This window comes from Equus asinus, chromosome 24 (genome assembly GCF_041296235.1).
Source record: "Equus asinus isolate D_3611 breed Donkey chromosome 24, EquAss-T2T_v2, whole genome shotgun sequence".
NCBI classification, from domain to species: Eukaryota; Metazoa; Chordata; class Mammalia; order Perissodactyla; family Equidae; genus Equus; species Equus asinus.
This window is the reverse complement of record NC_091813.1, coordinates 43,363,633-43,389,810: the sequence shown is the minus strand read 5'-3', so window position 1 is coordinate 43,389,810 and position 26,178 is coordinate 43,363,633. Positions and strand designations below refer to the sequence as shown.

The 26,178-nt window shown below is 41.0% G+C and overlaps 1 protein-coding gene across 7 annotated transcripts in view; it reads right to left on the bottom strand.

Annotated features, from left to right (window-relative positions):
- Positions 1 to 23,396, bottom strand: part of SOBP (sine oculis binding protein homolog) — a 171,789-nt gene extending 148,393 nt beyond the window's left edge. For 4 of the 7 annotated variants that reach the window (XR_011497867.1, XR_011497868.1, XM_070496634.1 and 1 more), the window contains exons 1-3: positions 23,263 to 23,396; positions 10,496 to 10,634; positions 8,239 to 8,424 (exon numbers count right to left, since the gene is read on the bottom strand). Coding sequence is in view for 5 of the 7 variants with exons in the window: in XM_070496634.1 (XP_070352735.1) it covers positions 8,239 to 8,424; positions 10,496 to 10,634; positions 23,263 to 23,358 (421 nt within the window). In the remaining 2 variants the exon portion in view is untranslated. Of the gene's footprint in view, positions 1 to 8,238; positions 8,425 to 10,495; positions 10,635 to 20,301; positions 20,473 to 20,504; positions 20,617 to 23,262 lie in introns of those variants that run through there. The other 3 variants (XM_070496637.1, XM_070496635.1, XM_070496636.1) reach the window with 3 other exon arrangements.
- Between the last annotated feature and the right edge of the window lie 2,782 nt (positions 23,397 to 26,178).

Below are 26,178 nucleotides of genomic sequence, written 5' to 3'. Positions count from 1 at the left end.
CGATCTGGTAGCATACGTTTTCCAATTTTTTTTTTCTTTAAGATTGTCTTGGCTAATCTTGCCCCTTTGCATCTCCATGTAAATGTTAGGATCCGCGTTTTAATTTCCACAAAATTTTATGGAGGGATTTTTATCAGAATTGAATTAAACATACGATTAATTTAGGAAGAATTTGCCTTTTTAAAATATTTAGTTTCCAATCCATAAAGATAGTGTGTGCCCCCATTGATTTAGGTCTTCTTTTATTTCTCTCAGCAATGTTTATAGTTCCCTGCGTAACAATCTTTCACATATTTTGTTAGATTTTTTTTCTGGGTATTTGATGGTTTGATGCTACTTTAAAAGGTATTTTTAAGTTTTGTTTTTTTAATTTTTTTGTGGCTGATACATAGAGATGTAATGGATTTGGGGGCTATTGGCTGTGTTTAGAGACCTTGACAAATGCACTCATTGATTATAATAGTTTATCTGTAGATTGTAGGGGAGGTTCTAAACAAAATGTCATTTCTACCTTTCAAATCTTGTATTTTTTCTTTTTCTTGCCTTATTACATTATCTATGAATTTCAACACAAAATTAAATAGAAGTGGTGATAGTGGTCATCCTTTTCTCATTCTTGATCTCAAGAGGAAAGTTTTCAATGTTTCACCATTAAGTATGATATTTGCTGCAGGTTTTTGTGGGTACTTTTTGTCATATTAAGGAAGTTTCATTCTATTCTTACTTTGCAAAGAGTTTTTATGATTAATTATGTTAAATTTTATCAAATTACTTTTATGCATCTACTGAGAATATTGTATGACGTTTAATTTTATTCTATTAATGTGGTTAATTATATTGATCAATTTTTAAAATTTAAATCATTCTTGCATTCCTAGAAAAAAATCCAAATTAGTCATGAAGTAATATCCTTTTGTTTATATCACTGGCTTTGGTTTGCTATGATTTTGTTCAGGATTTTTGAATCAGTGCTCATGATGACATAAATTTTCCACTTTAATGTATTCCAATTACATTAAATTATCATCACGTCATAAAATCAGGCGAGCAATTCACTATCAAGTCACAAAATAAGAATTTTATAAATGTAGGGAAATTATACATTACCTAAGCTAACTATATCATTTTGCAGACAAGGAAACTGAGGCTCAGAGAGGCTAAGTGACTTATCAAAGATTATACCACCAGTAAATGGCACAGCTGGCATCAACAACCCCGGTCTCCTCATTTTTGCTCTGGTAGTCTCTCCACCACATCATGCTACCATTCAAACTACACATTCCATCTGCCATTAAGAACAATTGAACATACTGAAATTTGACTTAGACCTTTCAAGACTTCTCAGTGGTATAAAAAAAGATGAAAAACAGGATCCATATCATAGTAGATAACATTTTTAAGCTTCATTTTGTGTCTTTTTTTTATCACTTTGAATTTCAAATGACTATCTTCTAGCCTACATTATGTTTCAGGTGTCATTTCTCCTCAACTTTACAAATATAACAGTTCTTGATTATCTGCCCATAGACTTTCTGCTACCCCATTTAAGTGCCTTTCTACTCCCACCATATACCCTCCAGATGCTGCTGAAATTATATCACACTTTCCTGATTTCACTCATATGTGGAAGATCAAACAAACACACATATACAGAGAACAGACTGGTGGTTACCAGAGGGGAAGTGGGTGAGGGGAGGGCAAAAGGGGTAAAGAGGCACATATGTGTGGTGACAGATGGAAACTAGACTTTTGGTGGTAAATGTGATGCAGTCTATTCAGAAGCCAAAATATACTAATGTACACCTGAAATTTACATAATGTTATGAACCAATGTGACTACAAAAAAATAAAATTTTAAAATGTAAAAGAAAAAAATTATATCATAATTTCCAAAGTCAAACTAGAATGATGTTTTGATTATATGCCAATTACACTGTAATTCTTGGAGGTTAGAGACGATGATATATATATATTTGTGTTATCTCATATAAAGTGAAAAACATTCAGTAAGTACACAATTGACTGAAAGACTGACATAGCGTTTTGGATAATCCAACGGTTATCAATTTGAGTTAAGGAGACATCATGCCTACGTTCAAATATCAGCTCTGCCAGCTATTTCCTAGGTGACCTCAGTCAAGTTGCTTAGCTTTTCTGGGTCTCAGTTTCCTCTTCTGTAAAACAAGGTTAATAACAGCATCCACACAGAGTAGTTGTAAAAATTAAATGAGATAACCTAGTGGTACAATGCCTGACCCATAAAAAGTGCTCAAGAAATATTAGCTATGATGAGATTATATCATTACTGTTATTAACTACTACTCCTTTTCCTACCAGTCACCATAATTCCTCCTGTCCTTGTCCTAAGTGATTTGGAAAACTCTCCAAATCTGAGGCTTCACTGAACCACTTCTTTTTTTTGAGAAATGTATCTGCTACATAAATAGTAAGTCATCCAAATCCCATTAACTCTAGGTAATTTTATTTAACAATCATATTTTAAAAGTTGGACAAATAAATAAATGGCAAAGCAATTTTGATTAAATCCTGTTTTTTCAATGGCTATTTGGAACACATCACTCATATGCAAGCCCCAAGAATATTGAATAACAGATAAAATAAATAACGATCATAATGCAAACCACATTCTGATTCCTACTTCCCTGAAAGTACAACTCCATGCAAGAATTATAAGAGCCAAAAAGTAACATGCTTATTAACTGTGGGTTACTCAGCTATATACATAGAGCTTAGCAGATCACGTGAACGTTTCCATATTCTCAGTTAAGCTAATGGTTCCTTAGAGCCCAGTTCTTATAACCCCTTAAGAATTTCAAGATTTGCCTGAAAAAATATATCATATTTCCATGACTATGACTGAACACAAACTTAGAAAGCTCATTGAAAGCAAACCATCCTGGAAGACAGGAAATGGTCATTGTTTCAAAGACAGGCGATGCACACAGGAAATGAAGGTGGTCTTAGGAGCTGGATTTCATCTCCCTCCACACAGACCCGTGTGTGCTGTGTGGATGGACCCCACCTCTCACCTCTCACATGGTGGGGAATATAAATAAGGTCACTTACCATTCGAGGTAAAAGATATTTTATGCCAAACTGTCATAAAAATGCATCCAGAATATTCCTCCTTTTTTCACATTTCATTTCATTTTAAAGTATTCAGGGATTTAGAGGGATTCTGGACTTGTAACAGGCAAGTTGTAAGCCTCTGGGAAAACCTGTCAAGACTCAGATCTAAAACGTCGTCTCCTAGAAACACAGTGTTTTCTGCAGCAAGGCTCAGTGAAACTTTCACCAGAAAAAGTTGCTGCTTTTCATCTTTTCCTCATGAACAAAAACAATTACATGAATGGTTTTATTGATTTTTTAAAAAATTTTTGCGAGCAAAATGCTGTCACAGAGCAAGTCTGAAACTAGAAGATAAAAATCCTGGTGAGTCTCAACTGGTTACTTTGAGCAGAGGTAGACAAGGTGGGGAGACCCAAATGTACCCAACAGCTGCAGAGGACTGAGGTCTGGTCAATGGAGCCAAGTGCCATTACACTTGTAAAACCTTTGTAAAAAAACTGTATTTAAAATCCATTGTGAATGGCTTTCCTTCAATAGTCAAACATGGAGGGGAGCAGGGCAGGCATAATATCTTGACAGAGACTCACCATAGCACAGTTCTTATAATCCAGGCCCAAAGTCCTTATTGGCACAACCCTCTTTGAATGAAGTCTCAAAGGTTGAATCCATAATAAAATCTCTAATATGAGAAGAATTACAGCAAAGTTACAATATAATTAACCCGAGTTATCTTTCAAAACTCTTGCTGATATATCTTCTGCCACTTCAGACTATGCTCATGCTGTGATTTTTAAATCAGCAAAGGAGGTTTTCATATTTGTTCAAACTAAAAAGATAAAGGAATGTTGCATAAAAAGAAAGAGTTGGTCAATACTTTCTATTATTTTCTAACATTATTCTTCTAATAGCTTTTTTTTTAATCGCTGCTCCGTATGGCAAAGCCTTACTCTATTCACTTCCTTGAGTCTGCAGAAAAGTCTGCAATTCTTATTGAAGGATCATGGTGATTCCCTTCACTGCTTGGAGGGAAAAAAAAAAAAGCAAAATCAGGGCTATTATCCTGTGTTTATAACAAGTCTATTACCATAGTAACGACTGTGATGTCACAAACCCTACACCAAGGGCCAGATTCTGTCTCTGAGCGGGGAAGGGCAGCTTAGCCCCAGAAATCAGACGCAATGGAACACAACCCCGTGCGGCCAAAGCAAGGTCAATGCTTGTGGTAGTCACCAAAGCACAGGGAGCTCCAATTCTCTGAAGTAAAGGGGGGCAGGAACAGAAAAGCAGTTCCCCAGGCCCAGAAGTAAGCTACACCCACACTTTCGTATGCAGCTGTGCAAAAGGAAGGTGGAAATCCAAGCAAGTGTGGTATCACCGTGTTCCCAATCACGAGTATTCCACTGGGCCCACTGGCTGCCAAACACGGATCAGATCCAGGGGTGAGCCTGCCCGAGCACATGAAACACCCTAGAACTAGTGCCTGACCAGATGGGAGCCCTCTAGTACCTCGGAGGAGAAACAGCTTGTCTCGTGATGGCAAACACTTTAAAACTAAGCGGGGGTTTTACTCTTCCTAGGTCATCCCAGTTCACAGAGTCCCAGGGTTAGAGAACCCATCAGGTCTCCCAAAAGATGTGGACCTTAAAAAATAAGCTTTTGCAGGAACAAGGTGTATCCCTTGTCACTGGGGAATCTGAAGTAGCAGATTAACAGATATTCGTATTCTGACACAGTCTAGGGAAATTTTGTACAAATATGCTGAAAACGCAACTTTAATTAAAAAGAAATTGGATAAGAAGTCAGAAGACCTTAGTACTGGTCTTGGCTCACATACTTAGCAGCCACATGACCTTGAGAAAGCCATTTAACCTATTTGAGTTTCAGTTCTTTATTTAATGGTATCTAACATGCTATTTCCCAGGGTCACTGTAAAGATCAAATTAAATAACAAATGTGAATGAGTTTCATAAACTGTAAAGGATTTAATATAAACATAAAGCACTATTATTATTAGCATTTTCACATAGCCAGTTTACAGTACAACAGGAATAATTTGGACACTAATATTTTCTTCCCAGAAATCCAAAGTACACATATGATCCTCGTCTTCCCTATCCCAAGGGGTGGACACTTGCGTGATACAGTCAACTCTAAATTACTCAGGGCTGATTACAGAGGGGCCTTTTGCTTCTAGCCATTGTACCATTTATTAGTTTCCCTCAGGAATGCCGTGTTAATCTACATATGACTTGAAAATTGACAGTGAGTGTCCCTCAACTCGATTACGTTGAATAATCACTCTGGTAAAAGTTTTACCAGAAGGAAGTATTGAAATGATTAACAAGACAGAAGTTTTTGGATAATTCATGGACTTTCTTTATCCATGGATAATTACTGACATCACTGTCAGGGAGGCTATGGTCAAGGTCAGACATGTTGGGACTAATTCAGACAAGGTACTAGCATTTTCTCAGTGAACAATAAAGTAACCTGTACTGTCTTGTGTATGTGCAATGGGAACCTGAATATCAGTCATCCATTCATTCATGCAACAAATATTTGTGGAGTACCTAGTATGTGCCAGAGCTCACCACATACCCTGAAAACCTCACAATCTTCCTGCCCTTGTTGCTGTGCCTTCCTTATGATAGTATACGGAGCATCTTGGCAAAGCTCACAGCCTGACTCTTAGAAACTCTATTCACCTTCTTGTTATCATGAGACTTGCCACCGTACCCTAGTGCAAGGATCAGCAAAACTATGGTCCCTGGGCCAAACCCTGTCTACTGCCTTTTTTTATAAATAAAGTTTTATTGGAACACAGCCATGCCCCTTTGTTTACGTATTATCTGTGGCTGCTTTACTGCTACCACAACAGAGTTCAGTAGTTGTGATAGAAATAGTACAGCCCCAAAGCCTAAAATACTATCTGGCCCTTTCCAGAAAAAGTTTACTGACCCCTGCACTAGATAATATAACTAAATGAAAAGTCCTCTCTCCTGCAAGTTTCTGCTTAGGGACTAATAGAGTAAGCTCCTTGAAAGCAGAGAACCTTTCTGTATCTTTGTCTTGTCATGTAGAACCCTGGAATAGGATTGAGTCAAGGTTTAGAGCAGATACAGAAAATTAAACACGTCCTTCCCTACATTTTGTTTTCAACAGACGAGTGCCTTGGAGTTGCATGGAAGACAGCATAAAACCACTGGCATTCGGTTACTCTGGCTTCTGATTCCTCAGAGTTCCTAAGTCTAAGACTTCCAAGGCTCAGTTTTTGGCCTCTATCCCTCTGCATATTTATTTCCTGATCTGATGTGGAATTAGAGTTAAATAGGAGCTGTGTGCTTGAATTCCACGTGGCTGGCTCAGCAGGAAACTCCAGGGCAGGTTTTTTGGCATGCCAGACTCATGTTAGCCTCAGCTATGCTAATTTCTAAAGCTGTTTGCTTTGCTCAAATAAATCTTAGAGGGGAATTTGCATTTGGATGCACACCTTTTTATGCACAAATTATGTGCATGATAACTCTAGGGCAGAACAAGGACTGGAAAAAAGAAAAAGAGGCATGGTGTTTACAGAAGGGTTTTTGTGTGCCAGGCACTATGCTAAATGCTTTACATACATTTTCTGGTCTCACAGCCACAATAAAGCCATGAGGTGGAACTGTGATCCCCACTTTACAGATGGGGAAACTGAGGAGAAGACAGCTTATGTAACTTGTCCACAGTCACAAAGCTGGTAAGTGACAAAGCCTAGATTTGAACCCCATCTGTCTGAATCTGAAGCCCATGTTCTTTTCACTCAGTCACACAGCATCATCACCACTCACCTAAGTCACAGGACAGTCATTCAAACACGAACCCTACATTTACAAAATTAGTTACCCCTCTTCTCTCCAGCCGGCCTATGTAAAATATGTCTTTGGCCCTTGGGAGATATATTTAGGCCCCTCTGCATCACAACACAATCAACCAAAGAAGAAGAGTGGCATTAGAAAGGCAAACTTTACATGATACACAAATCATGTTAGTAATTAGTAGACAAATGCAATTACAAGTGACTTTGACAGGTAAGTGGATTTTAATGATATATCTGAGAACCTCAGTACGAAATGACACTTTTATTGCTAAAATATAATAGACCAAGCAAGAGAATATGCCCATACCATGAAGAAAAATGTTAGTAACACTTAGAAGTGTTAAATATATCTATAACACAAGCCTAGGAACTTGTATCTATAAATATCTTCACTGTTTATGGGAACATAACCAAACACCTATCTTCTCTAAAAAAAAAAAATACAAGCATTACCTTCAGTAAGTTACAATAAGTACTGCTGTCAAAACTCTGTATTTATCATTGTTCAATTCAATATACAGAAAAATAACCAGTGTAGCAATTACATATTCTAGCATAATTCTAACATTTTAAGGCAGCCAGACACAGTACTATTGAACTTCTTTCTCTGCGTAGAACATATCTGTAACCTAGCTTGCAATATCACATCAAGCTCAGCTCATTGCCATCTAGCTTAATACACTGCTATCTAATTTTCTGGAAATATAAAAGAACTGATTACATTTTCATGCAAGTGAAATTCAGATCTCCATTTTTTTTTTTAAGCTCTCAAAGAGAGCTTTCCAGGAATTAGAAAGAACTCTGTGGCGGAGATGGGTGATCTAGGTTGTTTCTTAAGTGGATTTCAAAGAAGTCACATTGAGGAACAAGCCTGCCACACACCCTCTACAAAACTTCCCCTTCCTCCAGAAAACCCACAGAGGAGACCTGGTCCTCACAACACCACCACCAGTTCAACCACGGTTACTTTTTCTTGCTAACCAGCCAGTATGTAATTTTTTAAGTTAATTCATCCTTTTTTATTTTAAACAGATGATTTCAGAGAAAGAAAATAACTTTTTTGTAGTTAATGGTAGGAAAAGTTCATTGTCAGGTGAAAGTCCTAAGCAGTAGACTGAGGAATTCGCATAATATAGTAATACTACTTTTAATAATAAATGCACTAACATTTCTTATCTACAAAATTCCTAAAGTGGTCTTTTCCAAAATTCACTTGAACCTTTAATAATTATTCATAAGATAGTTAAAACAACTTTCTATGAACCGTTATCATTGGAAACCCCATAGCGACTTACCTGCTGGTGGCTTTATGAAAGGTGGCGGAATTAAAGGTACAATAATGGGCACATTGCCATGATCCTTTGACCCTGCAGGTGAGTCACTGAGTCCATTTCCTGTGGCAAGCCCTGAATAGCCTGTGCTTATATTGTATGGTGAAATAACACTGTCCTCAGGTAATTTTGGTTTTGGCAAAGAATTTTCTGTAAGAGAAAAAAATCACATTCAATATGACAAAAGCACTTATTTTCCTTAAAACTACATTTTCTCAAGTAAAATGGCTTTTTCAAGTAAAAGTGTAATAAAATATGTTTTTCCTTGCAAATCTTTAAACACTTTACCAGAGCTTCACAGACCATCCTGGACCTTTTCAGTCTTGTTACCATAAATTTCCAATGGGGTCCTTTATAATTGCTCCACTATGATAGCTAACATCCCAATTGCATCGTGGTGATGAATTTTAGCACTGTAAAAGCCCATAGAAAATTGAGAGGCAATTAACCTTTTCCATGTACAAAGTGATATATAGCAGGCATTGCTCTCTAGCTACCAGAGGGAAAGCTTAAAAGTGCCCCCCAGCACTGCAACTAGGTCCCACTGCATTATAACCTTGGGTCAGATTATAACCGAAAGAACCAATGAGAAAGAAGCAGAGGAATAAAACTGTTGTTTCACAGGGTAGACCCATTAGATTAACCCATTAACACCCATTAAAAATTAACAAAAATGAAAATAAAGAAAACTTACAATGATATGAACTGTATGAATTTTATCCTTGCATGTGAATCATTGAAAAAAAAAAAAAAAACAACTCAACCAGGGAAAACAACTTTTTTCCCTCCAGTGGCATATCCTGGCACTCTCTCCATGTTCCCCAGAGGCAAAGATTATTACCTAGACCAAGTATTATATGAGCTATTAGTTTATAGAATATAAACTCATGACTTGCATTTTTCATTTACAGTGAAATTGATGATACTATCGCCATAACATGATGTGCACAATTTCATAGCAAGCTTAACATAAAATTTGTCACGTACGTTCAATTCCACATGCCTGCAGGACAGCTCATTTACATTTCGTTGCTTGGCATATAAGAAGGAAAAGCGCTATCTTAGAGACTGGAAATAAAATGCATGAACAGGTAGTTTATGCCAACAGATTTTGAGTGCAATGCAAATACTGATCAAGTTGCCAATGATGACACACAATTAGTTTCACCCACATTTTATTAAAGTTCCCCAAATTGGTTGCTTCTTCACATTCTTTCTTTCTTTGACAAACTCTCATTCCAAATTTAGGTTCTTAAGTTCACTATCCATATCAACAACCACCAATGGTTCCAGCCTTCCCTATGAGATATTTGGCATTGCGATCCACTGGTAGAATCAGCGTTAATTCAATTCTGCCAAGCTTCTAAGTTCTACTCTTTAACTGGGATCTGATGAAAATCTTCTGGAATAATATAGGATTCAATCATGTACTACACTCTTCCTCCTCTTCTTACCCTATCCAATACTGTGGGGATGAAGGAAGGGTAAAAACTTCACATGCAATCCAGAAATAGAGCTTTCTTTTAGAATTCTCACCAGAAACAGGGGAGGGGGGAACTACCAAACTAACCACGATTCTCTCTTGCAGTCTGAAAAAACCCTTATGGTTTCACTTAAAAAGCACCAGTCCCCGGGGCTGGCCCCGTGGCCGAGTGGTTAAGTTCGTGCGCTCCGCTGCAGGCAGCCCAGTGTTTCGTTGGTTTGAATCCTGGGCGCGGACAGGGCACTGCTCATCAAACCACGCTGAGGCAGCGTCCCACATGCCACAACTAGAAGGACCCACAATGAAGAATATACAACTATGTACTGGGGGGCTTTGGGGAGAAAAAGGAAAAAAATTTTAAAAAATCTTTAAAAAAAAAAAACAAAAAAAGCACCAGTCCCCAACAACTGATATATCAAAGGGCTCAGGAAACTAGGAGAAGTTAGCAAACATTGCCCCTTTCTATAAATTTGTGGGCAGGACCACAGCACTTAAAATCCCTAGTCCTGTCTAGTTAGCTCGCCCATTGCTGGAAGGAGATTAAGCGGCATCTATTTTTGTTTTATGTTGCTCTCTTATATTCTGCGGCATGCTGCTTATGAGAAAGTACTACTGGGGATGTACATTTAAATCGACCATTGGCATAATCAACAAAATGAGTCCCAAAGCAACTTAATTCTGGCAGGTTGAGATAGTTAATCCTTTTTGCATGAACAAAGGGACATTAAATGTCATTACCTTTGAGAACAGAAATGTGCTGCCGGCTCTCTCCATCTGTAGGGTAGCTCCTGAATTCAATATCTTCACCATCTTTCAATTCAACCTTATCATAGCCATACCAGCCAAGGAGTTCATTCATGGTGTTTTCTGCAAAGTTCTGAAAGAGAAGCATAGGCTACTTATTTATATAATCAATAACTATTTGAAAAGAATGCATAAATTGAATTCTGTTTGCACTACCCATTTATTGCCAGCTCTGCCTCACCTCCCTTAGAGTCGTGTTCATTTTTCAAATCACGTTCAAAAATTGTAATGCATTTAAATCTCAGGATGACGCATTCAATTATGACAGGCCTTCAGACATTTGCAATTTAGTGATAATAAGAAAAAAGGTATTTGTCAGTTTTGCTTACGAATAGGAAGTCATATTTTAGCATATTCTTCTGCAAAGTCTCTATCCCACACTAACAGAAAAATATTGAAAGGGAAGGCACAAAAACAGCTGAGGAAATATTTTGAAAGTGAAAACAATTGACATTTTTGTGGCTCAGATCAATCTAAATCAAAATTGCTCTCTGATTCAGGTGTTGTTTCTTAACACGACTCATCGCAGATAAAGCAAAATCTCAGCAAAGAAATAATTTCTCAATTGTCAACCACTACCATACAGAAAGCTGAATAGGCTACAAGGGTCTCCCTTTTTAATTTCTCCTTTTGCAAGAGTATTCTTTAAAAATCAAAGCATAATTTGCTTTACAAATTTCATTAGTGACAGATTCTTTCTCCATGAAATCAGAGGTCACTATGATTGTCTTCTGACAAATAACATAGAAGTACCAAATATCTTTAAGGTTACCAGCCAGCCAACCCCAATTGTGGATAACATATGAAAACACATTATTAACTATAAATCGATATATAAATGCAAGGTGTTATTATTGTTGTTATTATAGATATCAAACTGTGAAAATAATGGGTGTAGTTGGACAGATTTAAAGCTTTAATATCAGGTGACTATTTTTTATGAACTTAACAACTGCTAGATATTGATACAAGATGTGCTGTGTATGTTAATGATCTTAACGCTTGCATACACCTTAAAGCATCTCTATCTGAGAAATAGTGAGTAGAGTGGGGGTTACCAGAGGTTGGAAGGTGGAGGAAATGGGAAGATATTGGTCAAAGGGTACAAACTTCCAGTTATAAGATTAACAAGTTTGGGGATCTAATGTACAACATGGTGATTATAGCTAATAATACGGTATCATATAGTTGAATGTTGCTAAGAGTGTAGATCTTAAATGCTCTCACTACAAAAAAAGAAATGGTAACTATGTGATAGGATGGAGGTGGTTAGCTAATACTATGGTGGTAATCAGTTTGCAATACATAAATGTATAAAATAAACACATCGTACACCTTAAACTTACACAATGTTATGTGTCAACTATATCTCAATAAAGCTGGAAAAAAATTTAATTAGCAAAAGGGACTCTATACTACAGAGTAAGGGCTTAATAAATATTTGTTGAATGAATTTTTTTAAAAAGCATCTCTATCTGGCAAGGCAGCCTGAGCCTCCTAGACTGAGCTAGGAAAACTATATATTCTAACCTTCTCTGTGGCTCAAAGAATCTTTTCTCATTCTCCCTAGAAGCTGTCATTTCTGAATTACACTGGGATGTATAATTTATATAGCTGAAACAAAGCACCAAAGCTTAACCAGAGCATGCATAGCCTCAACGTGTGAGTTCCATGTTCTCTTGAATTTCACAACTTTAGATTTCAGCAGGGGGTGCATAAAAAAGAAAAGATACTACTCTACTGAATCCACAAAAGCAAATGTGGCATTTCAAACCACCCACAGGATGCTAGATTTTTTTTTTTGCTTTAGTACCCACTTAAGCTCAGAGCTGCAACTGGGTCGATCTGTGATGGTGTAGTGCACAAGCAATTAAAAAAAAATCCAGCCAGATTGATTCCGTGTTACCATCCATAAGGCCAACAGTCAGCCATATCAAGCTTCAGTGAGGCATTTATTCTTTCTGATGGCTGGTCATGTTCACATTAAATAGACATTCTTTTCATGAACGCACAAAGATGATATGATCGATATGTATAATAAGCTCAGCAACTTCTGGAATCTCACTGAGGGGGACACAGCTAAATGCTGCTCTACTCGATCAAAAGAGATCCCTTTAGTGAGACATTTGTCTCCCCTAACACCCCATTTCTTTCACTGAGCCGAGTGCCTGGACTGGAGAATGACAGTCCCTAAGCACACAAATCGAGGTCCTCCATCAGTGGTCTGGCAGCAGAAATCTCCAAGGATACGGATTATACCTTGCATCAAAAAACCAATTCCCAACAGCGTTAAAAGCAAGTCCAAGCCACCCCATTGGTCTGTGTGCTATTTGTCCCAATCTCTAAGAGAACTGTGCCAACAAGACAGCAAATCTTTTGCATAGTAACTCCTGGCCACCATATCCAATTTTCTAGACTGTTTGTAGCTGGGCGTTTGTATCTCTCCAGATCTATCTAACTTCTGAAGTGACACAAAGGCTACAGATGCATAATTCATGGCGCAGCCTCCCAGCAAAGGATATAGATTTGTTTGTTTTAGTCCAGCTGCAAATCTATTCAGCCTTTCAGAACCAATCCCAGGGATGGGATCCAGAAGTTTCAGACATTTGGGTAAAAACTGAAACCTCAACTGGATTATTAACACCACATTCATATTATCTGGGCATCCTAACTGCCTCACTTAGTTTACGGTTTGTGCTGAAAATTCAGAGGCTTCGTGGGACAATCAATATGAACTTGATCTATTACACGATTTTCAAGTTACTATAAATGTCAGTGAAAATAAACTCGAAAGCATTCCCTTTCTTGTCACTGAAAATAAAAATAAACACCTTAATGTTTTGATATATGACCGCAAAAGCAGAAAACAAAAGGTTTATAAAGCCTCAAGCCATAAATCTCAAACCTTCATGAAAGGAGGAACAAGATGAAAGAAAGAGAAAACAAACACCACAGTTTCTTATAGTATAACTACAAGAACTAGACTACTACCTCTGTCTTATACACTCCGGTATTAAGAAACTAAAAAACCCCAGGGAATAAATAATTTAAAACTTTATATCCCTGGGTAGAATTTGGTGCCAGGTATCACGTGGGCTTGTTACGGTGCTAAATCAAAGGAAATGAAATAGGTTTGTGAAGTTATCATCTAAGAAACATAACATATTCTAGGAGAAATGAATTAATGTTTATGGCCCATATGAATTTTCAAGTCCTTCTGGTAGAGAATTTCAAGGTTATGTTTTCAACGTTTTTTGCATCATTATTCTTTACAGAAAAGTGTTCCATTAAAAAAATGATTCCTTTCCTATATAAATTTCTTAGTAAGTTATGTTTTTCTAAATGGTGAAAAAATTAAGATGATAAGAGTTAAAATGTAGAGAGATTTTGAGGTACGGCCGTCCAATAACAGGACAAGCTACTGTACAAGGGATGCTGCAAAATTTGCTTCCCCTCAAATCTTTACCCAGCATTCGTCCTGGAGACTGAGGGCAGAAAATTGAAGTAGAGTCTCTTATTAAAGTCCCTCCCAGCTCTAAGTTTCTGTGAAATCAAAGAACTTCCACTTATACAAGAGATAATATACATTTTGCAAAGAAATATCATAATTATAGTGATCATACATCATAAATTTTACTGAACAGCCACTATTTCAAATATTTTATCATTGTTCCCATATACCATCAAAATGTGCCAGAAATTTCAATATTCTGGCATCTAAGTTACATTTTGCAGACTGCCTCTTGCCCTTGGAAGTGGCACAAAAATCCTCTCTCATACCATGTGGTCCAATTTGGGTTTGGAAAATAGGTCACTATAATTATAATGATAATGTCTAACACGCTTATAGCACTTTACAGTCATTCCACATCCTTTAATTCTGCTGTTCCTTTCAATAACCCTATGAGTTAGGTATTTGATTTCCACAATAAACTTTTGGTGAACCTATGCGACATCATTTTACAAGAGAAAATTTAGAGCATCCAGAAGGTAAATGACAGGCATGAGAGATCACCTAGTACAGTCAGAAGGAAAACACAGATCTTCTGATTCTTATACCAGGCCTCTTTCTAATATAAATTCTTCACAGTCTAATGTGTCAGCAATCCCAAAGAAGGTACCTCCTTGAACCAATCAAAGAGTTGAAAAGAAATCATCCCATAGGATGTCAATATCACATACAGAGCCTTCCAACCGGGGCATATCTACTTATGTTAAGATTTCTCTTGCTTTCAGATTTGATCACTGGCCCCTACTCTCCTTAATTATTTGTAGTATTGGAATGAGCGTTCTCAAAATTCACGATTAAAGTTTAATCTTCTCATTTTGACAATTTTTTGACATCACATCATACTCTAATTGCTTTGCACTTCTAAAACTGTACCCCCATACTTCTTCCTTGCCCTTTTCCAACTCCCATCTCTCACCTCCAGGACTCCCAAGAAAAGAAGACAATCCTAATATTCAGTCTGAAAGCATGATCTCTTCCTAGAATTTAAAAAAAAAAAGAAGAAAGATGGTGGAAAGGCAGGACATTTTACTATTTCCCCACTCTTCTGAGTTCTTTCCATACTGGCAAACTTTATTTTTGTTGGAACTTAATTCCCAGGATAGTCATTAGACACTCTCCTTATTCAACTGGAAGTACTATACAAATGTCAAAGTTCAATCTAAATGATCTTTAATTGAACATTCACCAGGTAAATAATCAAGAATTGACTTCAAGTCACTTTGAAAAACTCAGTAATTACCAATTCTCAAAACACCTCTGAAATGCAAGTACTTCAAGGTCTTCAAAAAAGACAAATGATCTTACTTTGAAAATACTAAACATTTTAAAACATAGGTAGGTACTACTAGTTTCTTTCATCCCAGGCCTTGCATAACTAAATATTGATGTGTTTTCAATTTTGTCTCCTACCCAAGAAAGCAGAAAGTTTTCAAAGAGCTCCAAACCATTCATTTGAATGAGGGAAAAGCCATGTGCTCCCTCTCCCCACAAACATAATTCCCATTTCCCTCCAAGTCCTAGCTCACCCCACAGTTCTGGTAAAATATGTCACCAATCCCAAATACACTGTACATTACTTGAGGACAGAAACCTTTTATTTCATTTTATGTCTCACCTAGCACAATGCCTAGCACTTAGAATGTACTCAATAAACATGCTAATACATTTGGATATGTTCACAAATATTTGTTTTAATGTATAAATACAGAAAAATGATCAAACAAAATTGAGGAAAACTGATTCCAAAAATAAATATGTGAAAGCTAAAAAAAATTATAATGTCCAGTGTTAATGAGCACTCTCATACTATTGGGAATTTAAATTGACTTAACTTTTAGAAAAGGTAATTTGACTCTATGCCTTAAAAGCCTTAAAAATTTACATACCCTTTGATTCAGCAATTGTATTTCTAGGCATTGCAGACACTATTCTAAGGAAATAAGTGCAAAAATATGCACGTTCAGGAATGTTTATCTCAGTGTTGTTTTCTTAGAAACAAGCTATATGCCAAACAATGGGAATTTGGTTAAATAAATTATAGCTTAGTCATGGAACGACTAAAATGGAATACTATTTTGCCACTAAAATATATGCCATAGATAAATTTTTGCGGCTGTGAAAGGCTATTAACAATATATTAAACTTTAAAAGGAAGGTTAGTACACTATAAGACCATCTTTGTTTTTTAAAAAAACTATGTATCACACATAAAAGGACACGAAAAGACATACATCAAAATGTTGATAGTAATTGTGTCTAGGTGGGAAAATTATAGGCTTTCTTTCTCTTTTTGCTTATTTGTATTGCTTATTCTACCACTTCTGTCATATCCATGTATTATTATCATAAAAATAAAAAATAGTTTTAATTAAAAATTAACACACAGTCTTCTCATAGCCAATCATGTCAGCCATATTCACAGTCCTAATAAAAAGGGTCTGTCAGTTACATGACTCAACTTCAAAACACTCTGACACTCATTATCCAAGTGGAGCATATGAGAAATACTTTGAAAGGAAAAGGAAACCACCAATCCTGAGCAATTTATAAGGCTGGGAAAAATGCTAGTATCTCTGCTAGTTGAGGTTATGAATAATAGAATAATGCTTATTTTGGAAAAATATTTTATCTCCCTTTTCACCTCCATGTTGTTCTGGCTGACTTCTAAGATAGATTTCTATTCAGCATCATTGGACTCAGTAAGTGAGTATTTTTTAAAGGGGGTTGGGGTCTGCAAAAGAGGGGCAGAGCCTGTTCAGAGTTCCAGAGTGAAGTAGGAATTGAACTTGATCAGAAGTCAGTTTCTAGCTCTAGTCTCAGGTCTGGCCTAGGGGTAAGGCTAAGTCATCTCTCTTAACACAGACCCAGTGGATGGGTTTTATTTTAGGGTCTGCCAAGAAGAAGGTCGGGAGGTAAAAATTTAAATAGCACAAAACAAATATTGGAAGAGCCCTTTATGACTACAAAGTACTTTCACATTCATGATCCCACTGGATGAGATGGTATCCTAAGGACGAGCCACTCCCCAGAGATGACCCATTACAGGGTCATCCACATGCATGAAATAATAAGAGCAGCCAGATTCACACTCGGTGCAGACTTTACCCATTGAGCCCTGCTGTTTTTACCTGAACTACAGCTTTTTAGCTCGAAATCCTTTGAAGACAATCGCTGCGCTCCATCTGGCTCATTTTGCGGCATTGTTCTCAGCCCCAACACAATGATTATAATGCAGTTTTAAGGGCAGAGGAGATATCATAACACCAAAATCCATCTCCAGCCTGCAGCAGCCCTGAGAAGAAAGTCTTCTTGTCTTATTGATATATCCTGAATCGGATGGCTGTATAATTGGCACATGAAACCAAAATTGTGTGTTTCCACATATAAAATCTATGTCGTTTCCTTGTCTTGTTGTGACTCAGAACAGACAATTATGTCCTCACATTGTAATCTGTAGCCAGGACATCAAATATCCTAAAAAAGGTCAAAGCAATGCTGTGAAATTGTGGATACCAGCCCTCAGGCTAACATTGTGGCAGGCATGGCAGGTGTGCAGCTGTGTGCAGCTGTGTCCTATCACAGCTGCAGAACTGCCCTAAAAATCACCAAGACTTGTTACATTGTTTTCCTGTCGGTGCCAAAGCCACTGGCCTTAAAGCAGGACAGAATTCTACAGCCGTTTGGTTACATAAGAGATATTAACACCCATCAGTCTACAGATCCTTAAATATACATTCAGCAAATCTCACTCACCACATGCTTTCATGTCTGTTTACATGTTTCAATTGGCACCATCAAAAACAAAGTACTCTATTTTTTCTCATTCTACCCTGTAATATCCCTTCCCCTTTAGGAAAATATTCAATAATCTTATTAGCTGGAGAGTGCAAGTGTGGCTGACTTCCCATTCCACAGAGGAAGTTTTAGACTTCAGAGATTTTTAAATGATCCACCTTCTACTACTTCCAACGAATTTTTTTAAGAGAAGAAGTATAAAGACTCCATAAAAAGGACACTTCCTTAGAAGATATAAAAAGTCTAGTCACCCTAACAAGACACTACTTTTCCCTAGAACTCTATTGCAGACAGTCACTTGCGCTCATTTGCCTTTTTTGAGGCCCTGTTTTTGACTTTCCTTTAAAAACTCTGCTACTTGGTTTCTATGAGTCTGTCTTTCACACAAGGAGAGTAGGGCTTGGCTTCTCATAGCAGTGCTTGGCAAGCACAGAGGCAGGAAACGCAGAAGGGAATGAGTCTGTCAGACTCATTTTCTTCTAGTTTAAATGTTTATTTCAGATTCGGGAGGAAGTGGAGTGGTTCCTTTCCATTTCCTCGTCTCTGGAACCTGCAAGTTGTATAAGGCTTAGAGAATCTCGCTCTACTGCACATCACATTCACAGGTTCACAGATGGAGAGACTCTTTTCAGAAAACCCCTGGTTTGAACAGAGCAGAATTCATAGCTGTCTGTGCCCTCCTAGGATCATCTCCTACCAGTTTAGACTGGAGCCTTGAGCAGGACAACCGAGAACAATGTGAAGAACAAGGCTGGTGGGCTCAGGAACATCCTATACCAGCTCACAAGGAGCAAAAGCCATGTCCCAGCTAACATTAGTCCCCAGCCCTGCCACGTGGCACATCTGAGGCCACTGCTCAGCTGGGGAGGTCTGACATAATTTGTGAATGCCACAGCAAGATCTGGTCCTGAGCCTACTTTCTAGGTTCCTGAGACTTACCATGTCTGACACCAGGGTGGCGTTTCACCAGCAAAACTTAAAATATACCTGTTTTAGTAACAAATTTTCAACCTTAAACATGCTGATTTTTCAATCCACACTCTGATTTCTCTCTCTCTGTTTTTTTAAAGCCAGGCTATTTATCTCACTGCACTCACCAGCTGGGCTCCGCAACTTGCTTTATTGTCTACGCAATTGACAAAGGTCATCGCTAATACCAAATGGAGACCATCAGAAACCAAACTAGAAAATCTTGTGGTGAGTTTACTACTAAACTCTAACAGATGTGCCCGATTCTAACTGTAGGCATCAGGACTGAAGCATAATTTTAGGTACAAATTACTTACTGAAAATATTTATAGACAGAAAATTCTTCAGCAAAGGAGACCCTAAGACATTTAACTCAGATTATCCTGTAGCTTAGCAATTGATAAAGAAGGCAAACACTGTAAATGCATTAATTATGGTTTGTTTAGGAAAGTTTCAGGGCAGAGTGCTGCATCTAATCACCTTGGTTTTATCAAAGAGTTTTAAAAGATAAAAATCTGACTCATTATCTCCACTCATAGTTTAGATTTTGTGAGTTGTATTACTGTTTCGTAGTCACTAATCATATTCACTAAAATCTATGTGCACAAAGTACATCCCTGAAGTGCGACTATATTTACACTTACAAATATATTTACATTTAGACATCCAATAGTACAAACTCATTTTTATATTATATCTACCATGTTCTGGAAGAACTCCTGAAATGAATTAACCCTTCCATATGTCAGAATTCCCTCCTAAGATCTATTTATTATGATATTTGTGAGCTAACAATATATTGAAGACATACTACATTAGAGACCATCACAATATTCACTTTAGAAACCAAAAGAAGCCAAAATATAAATTGCATTGCCATCTGATTTTTTAAAACTTTCTCTATTGTTCATTAAATAAGGCATATTGATTGTAAGTACAGTAAAGTAACAAGCCTTTTTAATCAAGAAAAAACAGGACGAAGGGAGGAAGAAGAAAAGGAAAGATAAAGAAACACCGTAAAAGTCATAATGAGACAAACATGTCTACTTGAAGATATTTTCACTGAAGTACACATAAGCAAGCTATGCCAAGTCATGTACTTTTCACACACAAAATTATATTGTATCAAATTTAAATTTGTTACAAGTGCCATGTACATTAAACGAGTGATAACGAAAATGTAACTCAATATCTGATCCAGTGAAACAGCAACCAACATTAGCGCCTAGCCACATGAAGACAATCTCCACTGCCATTACTGGTGTCAGCTAAACCTCAGCCAGTTTGTCCTCTCCAGCCATTTTTAAATAAATATGTGACTATCTCAATTAGGAAATCTTGAAGGAAGTCTCTATGATGAGGCAATTTTGTTGCTCATTCTAAGTGCCCTGCATTTGCTGTACTTAAAATAGACACTTGTACCAATGTCCTTTCTATTACCCGAAGGGGAAAAAAAATCACATACACACCAGTCCTTTTTCTTTCAGCTCGCAGAGAAGCAACTTGATCCAACCAGTGTTGAAACCTGAGTAGGTCACTGTACACCACGATAAAATTCCCTAATCCCTGAGCCAAATCTCCCCAAGGGGGGGCCTCCTCCTGATCCCCCACTTCCCAGGCTGACTTTTCCATTCGCTCTCTCCTCTTTCCCCCTTTCATTTCCCCTACCTTCAAGCCTTGATATGTGATCCGCAGTGGGGGCTCAGGTTTCCGTTTTTACAGCTTAGGCCGTGCTAGCTGTATACATTCCTTTCTTTCTGCCGGGCAGTGATTACTTACCAGGGCTTAGTTTACACTGGTCCAGATGAAAGCCATTCAGATGAAGGCAAACACAGCCAGGCAACTCCAGCGGCACCGATATGAAGCTTCACAAGGCCACATTGTGTTCTCAGTGACATTTTGTTACACACATTTTTATACAGAGCAACCAACTTGTTATGCTACTCTACACTTTAGGTTTGGGGAGATGGAGGGGTAATAATACCCTGAGCTTTGAGGAGGAGTTTTATTGATGTGGTTATTAATATTAAAAGCAGAAAAATATTAATGTGTTCAAAATAACCCTTCCACCATTTGACTTTGAGAAGTCACTTTTTAAATGAGGACTTTTGGTGCTATTATATTTGAAGAATGTCTACTAAACTATTCCACTAGAAATGAGATTTCATGACTCACTGGTATGGTGTATGTTAACATGACTGAAGATTTCAGCCAGAGGTCTCCTATACGTTGTTCCAAAGCAGAGAGAAAATACTGATCCTACAGGCAATTGAATTATTTGCTGCATAAAGCTTCTTATTTAATGCTACACTGTATTGAAACGATAAGGATTAAAACTTCAAATAGTAGGTGGTGATTTGGAAGAAAAATAACATTTTAAAAAGAGGAAATTCTGTGCACGAAGGTTAATTCCATACTTAGTCCTGTAGCATCGGCTAAAAATTGTGTAATTTTTCCCCTTCACACAATGTTGTTTTTGTTTCTTCCTCACCAGTTCAGACAAACATCTGTTATACTGTAGAAGGACAACTATCTCCCAAACCACGGAGTACGCCCGCAGCCAAAGTCAACAACGCGAGCCCCAAGCATAGAGCACAGTCAGCCTTTATATCCAGCCGGGATAACATTTCACATGTTTTGATTAAAATTAGCTAATTTGTAATTCTAGAACCTATGAAACTTAAAAGCTGCCATCCATATAGATCACATTAAGCAGTGTTTTAAAGGGCCAGTGCACACTGCGATTGCCTAGTAGCTTCACCTCCCTCCTCTTCCTCCACCCCCAATTTAAAATGAAAAGGAAAAGTGACCTGGAAATGCAGGACAGGAGGGAAAGGTAAGTGAGGAAGAAGGATTATTGTAGACTGTTTGCATTCTACCTCCATAGGAAGACAACAACTCCTACTGGTCTCTTTTTGGAAAAAAAAAAAAAAAGCTATCATTGGAATCAATGGTGGTTTCCATCACAAGCAACGGCACTGATTTCCAAGGCAAATCTTCCTTAACTCTCCTTGGACTGATGCTGCACCTCATGCTTCCAGGTACTACGTGCCTCACCCAGCAAGAAAAACCCTAACTCCAAAATTTAGATTGCTATAGACGTTTCCTAGAGAAAAGGAAAGCTAAGTATATGCACCTAGGTACCCATATAGGACATATTATTCCACGTGCCCCTTTCTAAGCATGGGCTTCAGACAAGGCACTCTCATAGAATATGCTTGATCCAATCAAGAAAACGTCAAAATGCAATAAATTTCACTTAGTTGCATGCCATTTTCATCCCGTTTGTCTTTTAAATATAAACTTCAGCAACCTGAACAAGTCGGTTGGCAGTATTGAGGATTCTATGCAGAAGATGGGGAACACCAAGACGGCTGCAGAATGAAAACTAAAGTCCCCCGAAATCTACTCGTTTGTAACTCACGGAAACAAAAAATACAAATAAAATATTTTTTTAAAAGAGAGAGAGAGAGAGAGACTCGTGAAATAAACACAGAATGAAACCCTCGCCTCGCAAAAACTGCAACTTCACGGAAAATAAGGGGGGACAGGGTGATCCGGAGCTGAGCGGTGCTCTTATGCAATCGCACCAACTCGAACAGCTGGAGCGCCAGGCTGCTGCGCTCGCCACCTCTGGAGTACCGCTGGCCTGGCGGGGAGCCCGGCCTCGCCGAGAGGACTCCGGGCTGGCCTTTCCGAACAATGGGCAGGCGCTCTGCTAAGGCCGCCCCTCAGACAGCTATCTTTCAGCGGGTCTTGCCCGGGTCGGTTTAACTGGGAAGTGAAGCATGCAAAGGCGATCGGGAGGCGGAGGCAGCCGAGTGAGAGGCGCCGGCAGGGGCGGGCGAAGCGAGCCGGCCGTCAAAACGGTACCCAGACCCGAGCGGCTGGGGCCGCAACTCGCCCCGGCGCTGACAGCCTCACTACACCGTCGCAGCTGGCTACTCCGGGGAAAGCGGGGTCGTGGAGAGGAGAGATGAACTGGGGAGTAGGGTGGAACCGAGCGCTCCCGGGGTGCCTGGGCCCGGCAGCTCCCAACTTTAGAGGAATCCGAGGGATGGTTTCCGAAGAAGGGGGAAAAACTACACCACCGAGTAAGAAAGCGTCTTCACCATGCCCAGTCGCCACTTGGGGCCCCGGTCCCCTCCCCCTGAAACGCGCCTGTGCCAAGCTGGGGTTTATAAGGTTAAATAGTATGTGGTTTCCCGGCCGCCCCTCACCCCCATCGAATCGGAGGTAGGCAAATCTCGGGGATGCAGCCCGCGAGTTGGCCTCTGTTTTGCACCTGGAGGAGGAGCTGAGGCGTTCTGGGCATCTTACTGAAACTGACAAGCGCTCCCTTGTACCCCCCAAATCCACACCACGGCCCAAAGGGAGCGGGCCGAAGAAAGAGCTCCGTCTCTCCAGCCCCGAAGTCCAAAAATACCTTCATTTCCTCATTGATCTCCCTTTTCACTGGGTGAGCCGGTTTCCTGCTCCTTTTATTTTCCGGAGGTCTCCCTTCTTTCTCCATTTCTGCCATGTTTTTGTGTCTGGTTTCTGTGGAGATGAAATGGCTGCTGCCGCCGCCGGCGGTGGTGGTGGTAGTGGTGGTGGTGGTGGTGGAGGTGGTGCTGATGGTGGCAATGCTGGCGGAGGTAGCGGTGCTGGCGGGGCTGGGGCTGGGGCTGGGAGGGGGGAGGGAAGGCAGGCGCCGGAGAAGCGGGGTCTCTTCTAGCGGCGGAGAACGTCAGTGGCTGTCAGAGGGAAAGGTAGCTCAAGGAGTCTCGGGGATGCCGCCGCCGCCGCTCCTGCTCCCGCTGCCGCCGCCGCCGCCGCCACCAACGCCGCCGCTGCCGCCGCTGCCCCTGCCGCCGCCGCTGCTTCTGCCGCTCCCGCCGCCGCCGCCGCCGCCGGGCTGCATCCTCGGTGCCCCGTGGAGTCGTCAGCCATCTTCCGTCGCTCTGTCCGTCTGCATGGGCGAAGGGAACGGGGGCCAAGCGCGGAGAGAGCTGCTCTGGGCGTGCGTGCGTGGATGTGTGTGTGCGCCTGGGAGAGCGCGCCAGCCCCGGCGCCTAGCGCCTCCCGCGAGTCGAGCCGGGGGCGGGCCGGGGGCCGGCGCGGGGAGGAGGGGGAGGGAGGGAGCCGGGGCAGGGAGGGGGCGGGCGGGAGGGGGAAAGGTGGGGGGGCTAGGACAGCCCCCAGCTCCCGAGCGGGCGTGGCTTGCACCGTCACTGTATACGCGGATGCTGCGCGGCTCCGGGGGCTGCTCGCGGCCGCTTGCTCATCCGCGGCGGGCACGGGCGGGACGCGGCGCCCCTCGCGGCCGCCACCTCTGCGCGACGCCCCCCGGGGTCGCTCGGACCCCAGCCATTCTCTTTAGCTGCGTGATGTGGGCTCGAGTGGGTTTGGAGTCGGTTTTTGAGCCCGTCCTAGAAGCTGCTGCGGAAAAATGAATGGGGGCGAGGGGAGGTGGTTGGGCAGTGGGAGGGAACAGGGACCCGAGGTCGCTGTGCGAGAGGGTCGCTTTCCTCCCCCCCGGGGAAGGCACACTGAGCTCGCTGCCTCTGGATTGCAGCGCCGGGGTCTCGGAGGAAAGAAACCACAGCCCTGCCCTCCTCACAGCTGCCAGGATAGAGTGTCCCCCTTCGGGGGCCACCTCAGGGCGCATGGAGGCTGGAGGCCCCTTGGAGAGGTTCCCGCGCCGCGCTCCGCTGGTCCCCAAAGCGGCTCGGGCTACGGCTGCGTTTGCAAGAAAGCTTTTGCCTCTCAATGAACCACTTGGAAGTAGGACATCTCGGCCTTCAGCCCCCTGTTCTTTCTTTTTTCTTTCTTTTCCCTCCAGTTCTTTCTCTCCTTCTCTCTCCCTCTCTCTCTCTCTCTCTCTCACACACACACAAACACACACACACGTGTCTCACTACAAAGTAACAGCTTTACCCTGTGACCCTGCTTGCACCCTTGTCCTGGAGCCCTGGGTTTAACCCCAAAATGACTGGGTATTGCTGGGAGCGCAGGGTCGCGCGAAGGGCTCCATTCGCCACGCCGGGGCGGGACCCTCCCCACCCCGGCCGGCCGCCCTCCTTCCCCTCCGATTCCCCGCGCGCCTCTGCTCTCCCCCCGGCCGTGCGCCCTCCCTCTGCGCCCACGCGTCGCCTCTCTGGCCCTCTCGGTCCCCGCCCGGGGCCAAGCTCGGACTGCGTTTGTCCCTCTCTGGGTTGAGGCATTGGCGTGAAGGGTTTGATGAGACTTCGGCGAGACACGCAGCCCTGAACGCTCGTACACGCTGCGAGGGACACAGTGACGTTCCCGGCTTCTCTTTCCCGCGCCGCGACACTTCGTAATTACCTGACACAATGCGATATGGGGGTGTCCATTGTTCCACTGCTTGTTATTGTGGAGTGTTCATTATGACAGTGGTGGAACTTAAAATTACACAATCTTTTTTAAGTGCTTAAAGATAGAATGAATTTGATGTGGAGATATGAATAAGCTTTCCATTAAAATTTCAGTTTGGCCTGTCAAACGAGGCTCATTCTGGGTATTACATTGCCTGATTTGTATTTTAGCATTGTTTTGTTTCCTAAACGTCAAGTTAGAGAAATTTGGGAGCGCACTCAGGAGGGCTGAGCCCCTCCTCGTCGACGATTATGCCTTTTAGCATTATTTTGTTTCGTAAACGCCAATTACAAATACTTGAGCTTGTACCCAAGAGAACTGAGCATCTCCTCTCGCCTCTGTCTGGAGGCAGCGAGGGGCAGCCGCACCGCTCCGCGTGGCTCGCTGGATCCCAGGCGAGTCAGGAGGCCAGAGGCAGCGGGCCGAACCAGGCTCGGCGCCCGCAAGGGGTCCATGCGAAACACTTCCCCCAAGAAGACTTAAAAATCCTGAGGCGGTTATCTGGGACGCGGAAAAGTCGAAAGAGGAGGATTGATGAGGTTTTAGGGAGCGCTCTGCGATGCAGGCATCCCCTAATCAAGATTTTTCCAGTAGCCTCTGGGAGCGTACCCAGGTATTCACAGGTTGTGAGCCCAAGTCTTCTGGCCGGGTCACGCAGCCAGCAGGAGCCCATAACAGAGACCTACGGCGACCGCAGCAGCAAGGATGCGGAGAGAAGCCCAAATTTGTTTGCAGGAACACTACTCTCCCCTTCCCGGAGCGACAACACAACATTCCCGAGTGGGTGAGAGTGGGTGTATTTCGCAGTGAGCAATAGTATTCTGCTGCTGTTGCCGGAAGGGAGAGAAGAAGAGGAAGTCTTTTTGGTTTTTAACTCTGAATTTCATCCAAAACATCTGATAAATAATATGTGGGTTGGAATTAGTTTGTTTTCTCTGTTTTGTCCTCTTGGTCTTTAATGAGA